Raw genomic sequence first — 17,696 nt, 5'->3', positions numbered from 1 at the left:
CAGACCCAGAGGAAGGCTACCTGGCACCAGCAGGTCTGTGCGTGGTGGTGTTGCTGTGATTTCGTGCGGACCTGGCCCAAAGTACAGTGCTCAGAAGAAGGCACGTGTCATCACTTCCCAAAATTGTCAGGACGTGGTTGACTATATAACACAAAACACCTCATCTCTCGCAGCTACCAGCGCTAGCACAAGCACCACATCAGCTGCATTTGACACTTCGCAGGAGTTATTTGGTGGTGGTGGTGAAATCACTGATTCACAGCCACTACTGCAACAACAAGAAAAAGGCGCAGGTACACCACCTCATACATCTGAGTTATTTGGCGATAGTATGGATGTAACGTGTGAGGAGGGGGATGATGAACCCCCTGATGTTGGTGCAGTTGTGGAGGTGTGTGAGGAAAGCAAAGCTGGGCAGGAGGATTATGATGACGATTATACGGATGCGACGTATGTTCCCAATAGAGGACATGACCAGGGGGACAGTTCAGAGGGGGAGTCAGAGAGGAGTAGGAGGAGACGAGTCCATGATAGAAGCAGAGGGAGCTCGTCCTCAGAAACAGCTGGGGGCAGTGTCCAGCGCCATGTATCGCCAGCTATGGACACCCAGCCAACATGCCCAACGTCAGCTGCTGATGCCACCGTAGCGCCATCACCCCAGGGGGGCTCAGCGGTTTGGAAATTTTTTAACATGTGTGTCTCAGATCGGAGCAAAGCCATCTGTTGTCTCTGCCAGCAAAAATTGAGCCGTGGAAAGGCCAACTCTCACGTAGGGACAAGTGCCTTACGAAGGCACCTGGAGAAAAGGCACAAACAGCTATTGCAAGAACACCTGAGGAAAAGCAGCACCCAAAAGAAAAGCCACCCTCCTTCTCCTCTTCCTCCTTCAGGTGCATCGTCTTCATCCGCTTTCTCCCTTGCACCTGCACAACCACCCTCCTCCACACCGACTCTGCCCTTGAGCGGTTCCTTCTCCTCTGCCCACAGCAGTAGCCAGCTGTCCGTAAAGGAAGTATTTGAGCGTAATAAGCAAATGTCTGCCAGTCACCCTCTTGCCCAACGTCTGACAGCTGGCGTGGCGGAACTATTAGCTCGCCAGCTATTACCATACAAGCTGGTGGAGTCAGAGGCTTTCCGTAAATTTGTGGCCATTGGGACACCGCAGTGGAAGATACCAGGCCGCAATTATTTTTCACAAAAGGCCATACCCAAACTGTACCATGCAGTTGAGAGGCAAGTGGTGTCATCTATTGCTAAGAGCTTGGGTCAAGGGTCCACCTGACCACGGATGCCTGGTCTGCCAAGCACGGGCAGGGCCTCTACATTACGTACACAGCCCATTGGGTTAACCTGGTGACCGATGGCAGCAAGCAGGGAGTACGTGGCTGCGCAGCGGACCAACTTGTGACACCTTCATGGCTTGCAGGCAGGTCTCCTGCCACCCCCTCTATGCCTGCTACATCCTCTTCGCTGTCGTCATCCTCCTCCTCCTTCTTGGCTGGTGCTGCAATCTCCTCTCTAGCTACACAGCCCCTGCACCCCAGGGCTTATGCTGCATGCCAGGTACGACGGTGTCAAGCCGTCTTAGGCATGCCTTGCCTCAAAGCGGAGAGTCACACTGGAGCAGCTCTCCTGGCTGCTCTTAACAAAAAGGTGGAGCAATGGCTGACCCCGCACAAGCTGGAGATCGGCAACGTGGTGTGTGACAATGGCAGCAATCTCATTTCCGCATTGAATTTGGGAAAGCTGACACATGTACCCTGCATGGCACATGTGCTGAATCTGGTTGTACAAAGATTTGTGTCCAAGTACCCAGGCTTAGAGGACGTCCTGAAGCAGGCCAGGAAGTTGTGTGGGCATTTCAGGCGGTCTTACACAGCATGCTTTGCGGACATTCAGCGTAGAAACAACTTGCCGGTGAGACGCCTGATTTGCGATAGCCTGACTCACTGGAATTCCACCCTACTCATGTTCTCTCGCCTGCTAGACCAGGAGAAAGCCGTCACCCAGTACCTGTATAATTACAGTAGAAAGACACAATCTGGAAAGATGGGGATGTTGTGGCCCAACAACTGGACACTGATGCGAAATGCATGCAGAATTATGCAGCCCTTTGAGGAGGTGACCAAACTGGTGAGTTGCGCTGAGGGCACCATCAGCGACTTGATCCCCTACGCTCACTTCCTGGAGCGTGCCATGCGTAGAGTGGTGGATACAGCTGTGGAGGAGCGTGAACGAGAACAGTTACGGCAGGAGGAGTCGTGGGAGCAATTTTTATCCGAACCAGATGTTTCCTCAACACCTGCGGCAGCACAGAGGGAGGAGGAGGAGGAAGAAGAGGAGTCGTGTGAGGAAGGAGAGGAGTCAGACTCAGATGATGATGATGAGGAAGGTGTTTCTGTGGAGGAGGAAGAGGCGGTGGAAGAAGAACAACCACAGCAGCCGTCACAGGGGGCTTTTGCTGCTCCACGTTCCCGTGGTATTGTTCGTGGCTGGGGGGAGAAAGAGGAGTTGCGTGCCGTCACTGAGGAAGAGCAAGAGGAGATGGAGAGTACGTCTGCATCCAGCTTTGTGCAGATGGTCTCTTTCATGTTGTCCAGCCTGTTGAGGGACCCCCGTATCAAAAAACTCAAGGCGAATGACCTGTACTGGGTGGCCTTGCTACTAGACCCTCGGTACAGGCACAAAGTGGCGGACCTGCTAACAACTCAACACAAGGCGGAAAGGATGCAGCACTTGCAGAACAAGCTGTCAATGATGCTTTACAATGCGTTTAAGGGTGATGTGACAGCACAACGCAATCAAGGTACCACTGGCAGTAATCCTCCTCCTCCCAAGTCTACGCAGGCAAGGACAGGACGCTCCAGCGATCTCAGGGTGATGTCCGACATGCGGACATTCTTTAGTCCAATGCCTCGCCATAGTCCTTCCGTATCCACCCTTCACCAACGCCTGGACTGGCAGGTAGCCGACTACCTGGCCTTGAGTGTGGATGTAGACACTGCGAGCAGCGATGATGAACCCTTGGACTACTGGTTGCGCAGGCTTGACCTGTGGCCAGAGCTGTCCCAATTTGCCATCCAACTTCTCTCTTGCCCTGCCGCAAGCGTATTGTCAGAAAGGACCTTCAGTGCAGCTGGATGCATTGTCACTGAGAAGAGAAGTCGCCTAAGTCACGACAGTGTTCAGTACCTGACCTTTATCAAAATGAATGAGGCATGGATCCCGGAGGGCTACTGCATGACTGAAGACTAAGTCAGTCCCCACACACAGCATCTCTGCCTGCAGGCCGCTTGACTGCCTTCTCCGCTACCACCAACAGGGTCCAGGACTCTAGGCGGATTCCTGAATTTTTAAGGCCGCTGGTAGCAGTGTCCGCTATACTAATTTTTCTGGTGCGTGTACATGCCTGCTAATTTTTCTGGCTGCACTGCGGGCGGCTGCAACAATAAAACAAAAGGCATGTACATGTGCCCATCCCCCTTCGTGATCATTACCTTGCCGCGGTGAAATGGCTGGCGTATCACAATGAAGCAATGACCACCGGCTATTTGAGTGTCTCGGGTGGGGGTGGCACACAAAAGATAATAAGGTTGTTGCTTCATTGTGGTCAGACCAAATTTGATCAGCTGGACAGTCACTGTTGTTCTATCATTTAGCTACCACAGCCCGGCGACCATATGGGCTTGAAAACCGCCACGGCCTACACTCTCGCCATGGTGCGCACCAGTCCAGCACAGCCGTCACTACGCAAACAGCTGTTTGCGGTGCGTTACACAGTGAGTTTGGTGTGTCAGTGTGAAGCAGTACTCTAATTACACTCCCTGATTGATGTATACACATGCAAGATGTTTGAAAGCACTTTAGGCCTGCAATCTAGCATTCAATGTGATTTCGGCCCTTAAAACGCTGCTTTCCCCACGACTTTGGGCATGTATCCCACTCCGCCATGCCCCCCTCCAGGTGTTAGACCCCTTTAAACATGTTTTCCATCACTTTTTTGGCCAGCACAATTTGTTCTATTTTTCAAAGTTCGCCTCCCCATTGAAGTCTATAGCGGTTCGCGAACTTTTCCGTGAACCGAACCTTCCGCGGAAGTTCGCGAACCGAAAATCGGAGGTTCGCATCATCACTAACATTAATTAACTCACCCCCAAAATTGGCCTTAGACTATCATAGGCATTAGATTGTAACCCCCTCTGAGGGAGAGCTAGTGACAGGACTACATGGTGTGGAAGTTAACAGCGCTATATAAATATTAATAAAAATAATAACTTGTATAGCGAAGGGCCTCAAGACATGTAAAATTCCAGGCAGTGTGTCAAAGCGGATGCAAATATCATTTAATAAGGTGATTAAGGTGATTATTTAATACGTTGATTTTTTGAAAACCTGCTAATGCACTAAGATGTTAAGAGAGCCAAAAGGGCACCAAGAGATACAGGAAAAATAAGTGTAGTATATAGGAACCACCTTATTTTGTACTGTCATATGTTTTTCTATAAAGGCCAACCATTATAGTTTTGCCCTTTGTCGTAGCTCTGCCCCTTCATGCTGTACTGCCGTTGCAGATCCACCCCTCCACACTTTCACTTTTGTATTGTGGTGCTGCTGGGGGCGAAAGACAGTGTAGCCCTGTATACAGGAACCCTGGTGCCACATAGTGACAGAGCATTACTTCAGGAGCTCGCAAGTGGCTCGATGGACTGCTGCTGCATTGCCATGTTGAGGTAAGGCAAGCAGCAATTTAGGAAGGCGAGTGTCAACAGCAATTTGGGGGGAGGGAGAGGGAGGATTTGAGCAGAGAGGTGTGTTGGGCAATAGATACATGTGGGGTGAGCAAAGTGGAAGAATGGAATGAGCAGTCATGGGGACTAACAGGAATGGAGATGGGGTTGTTGATTGGGAACTGTAATGGATTGCGGAGACACCGCCGCGTGGTCTGATAGTGAGCCGGCTGGTGCCGCGTTCAGACCGGCGGTTTCTCCGCAGCAGCATGCGCCTGGTTTGTCTGAGCCTAGTAGTGCACACAGATGAGAGCTACGCGCGCGCACGCTAACAGGCAAGCCCTTTATGCCAATAGGAGAGGGATCAGCCGATATGGACGATCAGCTGATCCCAGCGCAGCAGGTGATTGGCTGAATGGGACTGGGCGGCGCTGAGGAGCACTCTGCTATATATACTTCTTCCCTGTCAGTTGCCGGTTGTCTGCCGTTGCGAATGCTTATGTGTTAGCACTCAGACCATAGTCAGATCCTTCAGTGTGGTTGAACCAGGTGGACCTGGGAATCCACACTTTAGCCAGATTACTGTGCTATTACTGTGTTATACTTTAGACCAGTTCCAGGGTGTTGAGACCACGGACCTCACACCCAAGCTTAGGAATACTGTGTCATTATTGTGTTATACTTTAGACCAGTTCCAGGGTGTTGAGACCACGGACCTCACACCCAAGCTTAGGAATACTGTGTCATTATTGTGTTATACTTTAGACCAGTTCCAGGGTGTTGAGACCATGGACCTCACACCCAAGATTAGGGATACTGTGTCATTACTGTGTTATTCCTTAGACCAGTTCCTGGGTGTTGAGGCCACGGACCTCACATCCTAGACTAGGGCTCTGCTTGATATCTGTTATGACCTATTGCTCTCTTGACCCTCCTTCTGCTTTCTGATTCGGTACCTACGCATATCTGATTACCTGTTGCCAACCCTGCCTGTCACTGGTTAACGAATCAGCCTTCTGTCTCTGTACCTTATCTGCTCGTGTGTTTCGCCGACCTGGCCTGGCCGACCTCTCTAACTGTCACTCACTCCTTGGGTGTTCAGTTCCTCTGTACTATCTGGGACACCCCCCCAGTGGGGTGTCCAGTAGCTGCAGGGACTCCCTGTCCCTCAAAGGGATCTCTCTGCTATCCAGTCAGGAACTCTATCTCATAGGAGTCCCTTGACTGCAGTAGAGTCTGATTCCCAGCTGTCAGGGAATCACTGGCTCATATACTGTTGCACCAAAACACTTACACTTCATCAGGTGTCCAGAGGTTAGTTATACTTGTATTATTGGTGATTCTGCAGATCATCAATAATCAGGTATATATCTGTATTCTTGGTGATACTGCAGATCACCAATAATCAGATTCTCTCTGTGTGCTGACACCGATCGTTACAGGAACCTTGCCCTCTATTAGTGGGATCACCTCCTGCATCTCCCTTTCCTCAGTCTCTACCCCACAACACTGGATTTCTGCTTCTCTATCTGTAAGCTCTCCTCTGCCTGTCCCTCTCTACCCCCCTCCATGCTGTCCCCACTCATTTTTATTTCTATTGGCTATGTCTGTTTAAGCTCTTTCCCCAGACCAGGTGTGTATATTTTTTGACACTAGCCCGGGGAGAAATGTAACCTACAAACTGCCCTGCATACAGTCCCTGAAATGTAGTGACTAGACCATTCTGTATACAAATTACATGTGTACTTTCAGAGAAGTGGGAATTGGCTTGTTATAATAAACAGTACGCTGGTAATCATATTTGTACTAAGTCATCCATAAAATATATACACATATAAAGCTAAAGGCAAATTCTATAAATGTTTAAGTAGTTTGAGAACTAACTATGATTGCCCAGAGCATTATAATAGTACTGATAATTAAAGTTGAGACTGTGACTTAAAGTTATAGCAAATAAACTAGAAGTGTAGATGCAAATGACAGAACATTTGCACACATTTAAAAATAATCATATTAGCTTTACTGTTGAGAATTACCGTATTTTTCGCCATATAAGACGCACTTTTTCTCCCCCCATAATGGGGAGAAAAAGTCCCTGCGTCTTATATGGCAAAGGCAGGGAATCCCCGACTTATGAACTCCCGCCGATTGGAACCGCCGCCATGTCGGGGATTCCCTGCCTTTGTGTACCTGCTCTGTCCCTCCCCTTCGTGATTCCTGCCCTTGTGAACGTGCCCGTGTTGATTTAATACCTCAGCGCTACCCCTGCTAGCCTGTGCTCCCTCCCCCGTGTGTTGCTGCCCCCCCCCGGGTGTTGGAGTCTATAGCAGTAGTCAGCAGCTCACCTTCCTAACGAACGTGCCCGCGATGACTGCAGACTTCCGTCTCCCTGGCACTTCTCGCTCTAGTGATCGGCTTGAAATGTGCGTCAGTTCATCACTAGAGCGAGAAGTGCCAGGGAGACGGAAGTCTGCAGTCATCGCGGGCACGTTAGGAAGGTGAGCTGCTGACTACCGCTATAGACTCCAACACCCGGGGGGACCAGCTACACACGGGGGAGGGAGCGCAGGCTAGCGGGGGTAGTGCTGACGTATTTAATCAATACGGGCATGTTAGGAAGGTAAGCTGCTGACTACCGCTGCTACAACACGGGGGGGCCAGCTACACACGGGGGAGGGAGTGGAGGCTAGCGGGTGTAGCGCTGAGGTATTTAATCAACGCCGGCACGTTAGGAAGGTAAGCTGCCATTTACCGCTGCTACAACACGGGGGGAAGGGGGGCGGAGACACAAGGAGGAGGGAGTGGAGGCTAGCGAGGGTAGCGCTGTTATCTTTAGGAGGACACATGGGGAAACATGGAGGGATCAGGAGGACACATGAGGGATACACAGGATGGCCCGTGGGTGACACAGGAAGACATATAGAGGATACATAAGGACATATTGGGGGCACAGGAGGACACATGGGGATACAGAAGGACACATGGGGGGACATAGGAGGGCACATGGGATACACAGGAGGACACATGGGATACACAGGAGGACACCATCTGGGAGAGAACACATGTACAAGACGCTCCTGGAACATGGATGCACCAGGCTTAGTATATATATATATATATATTTTCCCTGGTTTTTGCCCTCTAAACCTGGGTGCGTCTTATATTCCGGAGCGTCTTATACGGCGAGAAATGCGGTAAATAGGAGACATGGCAAGCTTGTCTGATCCTATTTTGTACGATATTGGAAGCAGTCTAATCTAGTCATATTTCCGATGACAATGTCACTGAGCAGACAAGATGAGATCTGCATGTTGGCGGAGCTTAGAAACTATGGAACGAATATTATTTTGAGAATCTAGCAGTGAATAGATTTTTGATGCATACTACAATTGTTCTTGTCAGGTAAAAGTCTATTGGGATACAGGTGTCCTCACAGGACATCATTGACAATGTTGTTAAAGGACCACAATCACTAAAGGGCACACAACTCACTGACCAAATGTTTTTTCCCCATCACCATTGTCAGTTTGCAGCAGATACAAGCTACATGCTACAAGCAGAAGCTGTACTTCTAGCATGCAAACATCATATTTTAAAATATTAATAAAACAACTACCAAACCAGGATCAAAAATTGTATACTGTACCAAGCCATATTATAGTGTAATAAGGTCAAAGTTTATTGTGCAAAAAAAGGACAAACATCTAAAATACTTTAAAAACAGTAAACAACCAGACCATGGAGGGAATCCAACATAAGATACCAAGATAATAATGAGGATACGGGTCTTTGTTAAATTAAATCAGTAATACAATCAAAATTGTCCATGTATGGCAACCTCAAAACAATAAAGTGCATAGCGCAGGATGAGATGAACCAGAATAATGCCCAAAAGTGCATAATATTTAGAAAAATGTCACGAAAATGTGCCACGAACCTAGCAGCTGATGGCTGCAAGCCGCAAAAAATAACCCAGTGCGGGGAAAAATAGTTTGAAAGTGCAAAAGAAGGAATCAACACAACAAGGGGTTAATGAAGGAGCTCTAGCCACACACTCCTTAGTGAGCCTCTCTCTATCACACTCCTGTTGTTTTTACTGCATTCTGTTTTTTATTGTAATGCATACAGCAGGACATCTGACTCCCACTTCCTATGCACTATGTGTGTGTGGCTAGAGCTGCTTCATTAACCCCTTGTTGTGTTGATTCCTTCCTTTGCACTTTCAGGCTAAGTTCACAGTGGGACGTTAAAGTCGCGCGTTAAAACAACATTTAACGCAGAATAACTCACTGCAATGAAAAATCAATGCGCTGTTCACAGTGCACACATTGCATTGGTGTCTAACGCTGCACGTTAAGTAAAAGTACTGCATGCTGTGCATTATACACGTTATTAGCTGCGTTGGATTGTTTGCACATGCTCAGTAATGACTTGGAAGCATACTTTTCATTGCCTGTATTTTTTACTGTATCTGCTGTATAGGACGGTAACGCTGCGTTGCCACTTTTTGGGCGCGTTGCGTTGTAAACTTTAACGTGGCATCAAAATGCAACGTCCCACTGTGAATCTAGCCTCAAACTATTTTTTTCTACACTGGGTGCTCTATGCAGTTTGCAGCCGGCGTCACCTGCTATATTTTGGACATTTTTCTAAATCTTATGCACATTTGGGTACCATTCTGGTTGATCTCATCAAACTATATGCACTTTTGTTTTGAGGCTGCCATACATGGACAATTTGATTGCATTATTGATTTAGTTTACAAGACCCTTATCCTAATTATTATTTTGGTGGACCCTTATCAGCATTCCCACCATGGTCTGGTAGTTTATTGTTTATAAATTATTTTACATGTTTATCCTTTTTTGTACAATAGACTTTGACATTATTACACTATAATGCTTTGGTGTGGTATACAATTTTTGATCCTCTTTTGGTAGTTAGAGGAGCTCCCTGCTTGCAAAATGCCAGTATTAAGACACTTTTTGTGATTTGATCTGTGGAAGCGGACTGCGATCCGCAAAACATCTTATTATTCAAGTGTCTGGTTTCTATTAAAGCAGTACAATTAGCCATACTATGCCAGGGAAAAAAACACATATATAAGTAGATAAATACTTGATCTACTTACATAGCACATGTATTTTACTGTCTACGTTTTGATTTCAGTGAATGTTATATAGTAAATGAAGAGAATTCTGTTCCTGGTGGGGGCCAAGTCTTTTGCCCACAGCTGAGGCTAAATACTGATGTCATTCTTCCCTTAACTTTTTTTACTTTTCTCCTCCAATCGCTGAGTCACCTCAGCCTTGCTTGTAAACACAAATGAGCAGGGGATCAGGTTTCAGATAGGCATCTAGGCAGGGAAATAAATGGAAGAGGAGGAATATATTATAGATAACAAGAACCCCAGCATGCAACTGTTTGGCACTGACTACTAAAGGGCCAGTGCTCCTTAAGTATGTGATAACTCCAAATCATAACAGCAGAAAAAGTTTTGAAAGTTTTGAATGCAGGATTAGCATCTTTGTCACTTAATACACTCAGACCAGTTGCTGTTGAAATTTGATTTTTATGGTGACAATCTTGCTTTAAAAATTGTATTAATTTATTTGGGCTACCCCCTTCATTTAGAGGTAAGCCTATATATTTAAGTTTTATCCAGCTGACAATATCCCTACCACACATGACATGGGGCACTTCCTCACTCCAAATAACAAGTGCAAGGATTGCATAGCTCAAGACTGGTGCAAAGTTATTTTCTTGTTTGGGACAACTGGAAAATGGATTAGCGCAATGTAGCAAGCAGGTTGGCCTCAATGTTGCAGATAATTATTATTATTTATTGTATTTATAAAGCTCCAACATATTACACATTAATTTAGGTTACAGACAATATTTAGGGGTGACAAACAGCAATATGACAATACAGGAATACAAGAAAACCAGATCACACAGCACAGTATGAGTACAAGGTAATGCTTAGTCAATCACTGGAGAGGAGCATGGAGATTAGGCAAGTTAGATAATGTTTCCAGCTTTGAGACAGGATGGTGTATGTCAAGGTTCAACCTTTTTTTAGCAATGCAATCAAGACTTCTTGGGCAGAGTGACTTCTTTTCGCCAAGTTCTCGATGTTTCAGAGATCTGTAGTGGTGGGCAGCTTAAACACATGGTCCTCTGTATATGGCCTTGCAGGAGGTGTGGCAGAAATGAATGTTTGGGTAGCAGTGGTAAAAGCCCTGGAGTTGGAGGAGTAGTGGCCCATGCTTTCCTCACAGAACGGAACTGTGTCCAAAACCTTTTATGGCAGGAGCTTCAATGCCAGCATTTTTGCTATACATTCATTTAATATAATAATTGGTGAGTTTTTGGGAGACAGATGAGTTTTAGAAGCTAATATCTCTTGTACAGAGGGCTGAAGGGACTGGGAGCTCTGGGAGCTAAAAGGGTCATTGGATTACTCAGCAAGATCCATGTAGCCTGACACCTTGCTGGACTAGACCTGGTGGTGGTGTAGGCAACACGGAACCCAAATGCACTCATATAATATTGATATTACATGGCACAGCAACAAAAAGTTGGACTGGCAGTCTGACACTTTGATGTAAAGTGGCTATCGCTGTTCTGGACTAGATCCGGCTAGGAAGCTCCTAGGGGCAGCCATTTTTCTCCTTGTTTGACTACGTCCCACATTGGAACTGAAGTGCAAAAGGCTGATGTCAAGCATAGTCCAACACAGGATCAGAAAGTGTTAAGAAATACACCATTGAATGTTAGATTTAGGTGTTCTACATTTTACTAGATGTTCCTTATTTTTATTTAATACATAATGCGCTCAGTGGCTTCTTCTATGCCTGCCAGACACACTCCTACCTATCTACTGCCCAACTACCCTGGTTGATGTCATAGACCAACCACTGCACCAATGCAATGGTCAGGTAGAGGTCACATAAGTCAGGTGCAAGCTAGAAGTCAGGCTTGGCATCAGATTTTCATCCAGCTTTGGTGCCTGCTGGTAAATTACAATGAGGAGGACTGATGAGGTGGTAAAACTATGCAATATAGGGTTTTATATCAGGATTTATTCACAGGTGCCAACTATTAGTGATGAGGGAATGTAGCCATTTTCCTTTTGCCATAGATTTGTGAAAACTACACAATTTTACACAGATCAGGATATTCAGGAATTGTATGGGCATATGAAAACATACTTTCATCAACTGCATAGAATTCAATGGACATGGGCCCCTTTTGAGGAAAGTTCTCATTTTTGCAAAAATCCATATTGTTTTAGGAAAAGCCATAATATTTTTGTAAAAAAATTGTATCAGACGAAAATGTTGATGCTAAAATAAACCTTGATAAAATTCAAGCAAATCTCTATCCACAACAAAATCTAGGTTCACACTCAGATCGCTAAATGGAATCACAATTGCCTAGCGATTGCAATTTTGGTGATTATGTTTTGCAACCCTCATCCAGGGAATGAGAATCACACCACAATCACTCTCTAAATTCTACATGCAGGACATTTTCTACTTACAGCAATTGCAAATGCTGCAATGATAATGTTTCCATAGGGATACAGTGTTATAACTCTGAAACTCTGCTAAAAAGCACCCCAGTGTGGACCAGCCTTAAAGGTATGTGTATTTGTCTGGTTCCATTGAAGCAGCATTTGAATAGCATTGGGATAAGCTACACTGTCACTCATGGGGCTTGATTCACTAAAGCGTGCAAAGTGTTAGCACGCCAGTGAAAGGCCACTTTGCACATGCTAACATGCTTTGCACGTGCTAACTAGGGTGCTAAGTAGTTCATGGGAAAACCGAGGATTTTCAGGGTGGGATTCCTGAAAGGTCTCACTCAGCCACGTACAATACAGTATAATAATATGGTAGGACATCATGCTGGGTACACATAATGCAATTTAGTGTCCGACTGACGGGATCTGGCGATTATTTCCGACGTGTCCGATCTGCTCTCGATCGACAATGGGATCGATCAGGAGAAGTTTGGATACAGATAATAATGAGGACAGCCGACATTGGTAATAAGGGGAAAGTGAAGCATTGACACAGCAGGGCACAGGGCTGTGCTCATACCTGACTGTTAAGTTCCCAAGAGCTGCCCCATGCTTTGTACACACGCTGCTGCTCCATGCTCTGTACACACGCTGCTGCTCCATGCTCTGTACACACACTGCTGCTCTATGCTCTGTACACACGCTGCTGCTCCATGCTCTGTACACACACTGCTGCTCTATGCTCTGTACACACGCTGCTGCTCCATGCTCGGTACACACGCTGCTGTAACATCCAAAGTCAACTGTAGCAGGGAAAGAAAGGGGGCAGTGCTGTAAACTGCAGGATGCCTGCAGATATTCTGGCGTCTCAACCTGTGCCTGGCCCCAGACACTGCACCGTCTCTGGTCTGAGGGGGGATTCTGGGCAGCTGTAATCCCCCCCTGCATTTGCCTATGTAGTTAGCACGTGCAAACTACTTAGCACCCTAGTTTGCACGTGCAAAGCTTTTAGGCATGATAACTGAGTTAGTGATAGGGCCACTAAGAACAGAAAGCTGTAATGTACACAAAAAAGAAACCCTGCTTAAAGTGCATAAGTGCTAAAGGTTGTAGTGACAGTTGGATTCTGCAGTGATCATTGTGACTTGGTGACCCTATACGCTGCCCTGTACCCAGGAGGAGGTGTAGAGTAGCCTTTCGGTAAGTCATCCCCCATTGTATATGCTCCATAATAGATGCTTTATATTTGTAGAGTTATTCTGCAGATTCCAAAATAGCCATGTCAGGCCTATGTAGGTGCATGCACCTATATTTATCTTTATTTTTATTTAGAGATACACTTTTTTTTGCTACGTTTACTATCACAACATATACAGAATTGTGTTCCTTATCTTTAAGACTGTTACATCAATATTGAATACTACTAAAGGACCACTATCACGAAAATCATAAACATTTTAAATGATGTAAACACATACAAATAAGAAGTATGTTTCTTCCAGAGTAAAATGAGACATAAATTACTTTTCTCCTATGTTGCTGTCCCTTACAGTAGGTAGTAAAAATCTTACAGTAATGCTGAAAACAGCTGACTTTACTGAGCACTTAGGAAAGCTGAAATTCCCGAGCAGTGAGGTAAAGTACCGACTTCTGTGGTGAACTCCTCCAGCACATGTCAGTAAATGTCAATTCATAAAAGATTAGAGCAGTCAGTAATGACATGGAGAATACCACCTGCTGTGGAGAGGTGATAACTGTGCAATAAGAGTGAGATAAGAGGGACTGTGTAAAAGCCAGCAGCAGAGTATTCAGAACAAACAAGGCTTCCCTGAATACCCCAGGCTGTGTTTTTAACCTCTTGGGTACCTGTTTCAGATGTTATTTCACATCAGAAAGCCTGCCATGTGTAAAGTTTCTTGAAGTTCTTCTAAGCTGTGGCAAATCAATAGATTGTTTAGAAAGATTAATAGACAGATTCAGAGCAGATTCAGGGCTATCAGAAGCAGTTTAACAATACATGCACATCTAAAGGGAAGTTGGGGATGCCTCTTTTATTGTATTGCTGTCTCTGCACAGAGAACAGGAATGTAACAACTCAGCCAGCTGCTCATTAATGTATCAACTAAGCCAGCTTCTCTTCTCATTACCGCCACTTTAGTTTGGTAAAATACCGCATTTCTACTGCACCTGTGAATACTTTTATGAATTAGCACACAGAAGTCTAAAATACCGAATGTGGTATTTTCCCGCCCAGATTTTTTAACCGAACATACTTTTATGAATGATAGCCATTGTCTCTTTAGAAATAATAAAGGCCATGCTGAGAATCCCCCATGAAGAGATGGACTAGTCCAAAACCTGTCGGTTCTGTCAGATTTCTGCTGCTTACTGTAAGTGGCAGTAACATAGGAGAAAAGTAATTTATGGCTCATTTTACTCTGCAAGAAACATACTTCTTATTTGTGTGCATTTACTTGGATTTTAAATTTTACAATTTTCGCAATAGTGGTTTGTACTGTATGTGTAATTAGCTTGCATAATGTCTTCTCTCTAATTATTTGCATTGACTATTTTTCAGTTTAAACAGCATAACCCCCTCAGAAGTTAAACGATCGAGTGTGAAGAGCACTGGATCTGAAGGAAGTGCCTCTTTGAACTGCTCAATCCTCACTGTGGACTTCAAAAGTTTTAAAAATGCGTGGTATGATGTTGTGCTACAGAACAGAGAAAAGTGGAAGACACAGGCAGGCAAAGGTGAATTAAATGCCAAATTAATTTCCAACTTACAGTCATTATAATTACTTTAATATTGCATTGTAGTAGTGTTATGTCTCTTCCGCATTGCAATGTGTGCCGTGCACAAGAATTGCAAGGAGTGCGGATTGCAGTGGTGCTCAGCAGAGCTCGAATATTCGAGTAGCTCGAATATTCGAGCTCTTTTCCAGCTATTCGAGCTCGGTATTCGAGCTCCGAATAGCTGTAGCTATTCGAATGGGCTATTCGAGTACACTCGAATAGCCCATTCACTATTCGAGCTATTCGAGCAAAACGGCGCTATTCGAGCTCGGTACCGAGCTCGAATAGCGTCATAGCCCGATTGATGTCCTTAGAGCCAATCAGAGGGCTCCCAGGCCCTCTGACGGCAGCCAATCACAGAGGGGGACCCTGGCCAGCCCCTACCCTATAAATAGCGGCCGCCATGTTCCGTTTCTCCGTCCTTGCCTGAGACTTGCATAGAGAGAGAGTTGCTCCTTTGTGCTTTGGCTTAGCAAGAGCTTTATTGTGGTCATTTACCTAGCGTTTTTGCTCACATACACCTCCTATACACACCTATATTGTTGTTAGTTAGTTAGACATTGTATTTTAGTTAGTAGCTTTTGTGTTACATAGAGACAGGCCAGCTGCTGCAGGCTTACAGCTTTAGGCCTCAGGGCCTTGCCTGTGTGGGCAGCTGTCCTCCTGTCCTCTGTTTATTTCTCTCTATTCTATACCAGTATTTCTGCTGTCCTTTACTACTGATTGTATTAGTATTGTAGTTATATACTGTAACTGTACTAGGACACTCACTGTCACTGTTCATAGGCTACTAGCTGCTCCTGCGTGTGTGCACTCACTTTCTGTGTACACACTACACACACTCTATTTCCTTCTGATAACTGATTGATTATTGTAATTGAATATTGTAATTAGTTAGTTGTACTTACTGTTACTACTTACTGTACTAGGAGTCTAGGACACTCAGTCACTGTTCATAGGCTACTAGCTCCTGCGTGTGTGCACTCACTGTCTGTGTACACACTACACACACTCTATTTCCTTCTGATAACTGATTGATTATTGTAATTAGTTAGTTGTACTTACTGTTACTACTTACTGTACTAGGAGTCTAGGACACTCAGTCACTGTTCATAGGCTACTAGCTCCTGCGTGTGTGCACTCACTGTCTGTGTACACACTACACACACTCTATTTCCTTCTGATAACTGATTGATTATTGTAATTAGTTAGTTGTTTGTACTTACTGTTACTACTTACTCTTACTGTACTAGGAGTCTAGGACACTCAGTCACTGTTCATAGTCTACTAGCTCCTGCGTGTGTGCACTCACTGTCTGTGTACACACACTACACACACTCTATTTCCTTCTGATAACTGATTGCTTATTGTAATTAGTTAGTTGTACTTACTGTTACTACTTACTGTTACTGTACTAGGAGTCTAGGACACTCAGTCACTGTTCATAGGCTACTAGCTCCTGCGTGTGTGCACTCACTGTCTGTGTACACACACTACACACACTCTATTTCCTTCTGATAACTGATTGCTTATTGTAATTAGTTAGTTGTACTTACTGTTACTACTTACTCTTACTGTACTAGGAGTCTAGGACACTCAGTCACTGTTCATAGGCTACTAGCTCCTGCGTGTGTGCACTCACTGTCTGTGTACACACACTACACACACTCTTATTTCCTTCTGATAACTGATTACTTATTGTAATTAGTTAGTTGTACTTGTTACTTGTCACAAAATGCATCTGCTGGCGAATTTCCTGAACGATTGATGAACTTCCTCCATTTCGCCAGCAGATGTCATCTGTGTCCTCAGAGTTTGAAACTGCTGGAAGTATCCTCTGCCACCAGCAGAGGTCTCTCTCACAAGAACTGTTATTGCAGATTTAATGAGGGCAGCTCTGTGATCACCTGGACTCTGTCATCTGACTTTTTGGACACTATTTAAGCTGCCTTTACAGACCACTCTGTGCTAGCTCATCAAAGTCAGTTCCTGATCCTGAGTCCTAGCCTTCCTGTCTTGCTCAGCTTTGTATTTGTAATTATCGTGTTTGACCTGTTTTCTGTTTTTGACTAACCCTTTGCCTAAGCGATTTGTATCTTGTTTGTATCTCTGGTTTGACCCTGCATGTTTGACGTTCCGTTGCCTGCCGATTATAATTCTGATGCTTTGTCTCTGTATATAATGTATATGATTCTCATGTGTATATATTAGTCAGGTTTGGGGTTCAGTGTGCACACTATATTGTTATGCTTGGATACCTTTGCATATTATCCTATATGCAGGGGGTCCATAGCATCTGCAATACCTGATATGTTCTGATTTTGTGTTAGTTTCCAGTTGCTCCATTGCTTATATTACTTGCCTGACGTCTGCATGATTCTCTGCATAAACTGAATACTAATTGTTTATGCATCCTGATAGAGTAATTCTCTGCATAAACTTAATGCTAATTGTGCATGCATTCTGATGGTCAGATTCTCTGCATAAACTTAATCTTGTTTATGCGTCCTGTTTGTTTGATTCTCTGCATGATCTTAATGCTGATTGTTTGTTTGTAAGCTGTGTAACTGTTTAGTTGCATAACTCTGTGCATGAACTTAATGTGCAACATTTATGCTGATTACAATAAATCTTTATGTTTATTC

General features: G+C 45.0%; 1 protein-coding gene across 4 annotated transcripts in view; it reads left to right on the top strand.

The window, feature by feature from the left end:
• PDE1C (phosphodiesterase 1C) overlaps positions 1 to 17,696 on the top strand; it is a 1,357,122-nt gene that overhangs the window by 1,130,249 nt on the left and 209,177 nt on the right. For all 4 annotated transcript variants that reach the window (XM_068236575.1, XM_068236577.1, XM_068236578.1 and 1 more), the window contains one exon: positions 14,834 to 15,009. In XM_068236575.1, the coding sequence (XP_068092676.1) occupies positions 14,834 to 15,009 (176 nt within the window). The remainder of the gene's footprint in view (positions 1 to 14,833; positions 15,010 to 17,696) is intronic.

The sequence above is a fragment of the Hyperolius riggenbachi genome, chromosome 5, assembly GCF_040937935.1.
Source record: "Hyperolius riggenbachi isolate aHypRig1 chromosome 5, aHypRig1.pri, whole genome shotgun sequence".
Lineage (NCBI taxonomy): Eukaryota > Metazoa > Chordata > Amphibia > Anura > Hyperoliidae > Hyperolius > Hyperolius riggenbachi.
Note: the sequence above shows the minus strand (reverse complement) of the source record. Positions and strands in the feature narration are given on the sequence as shown.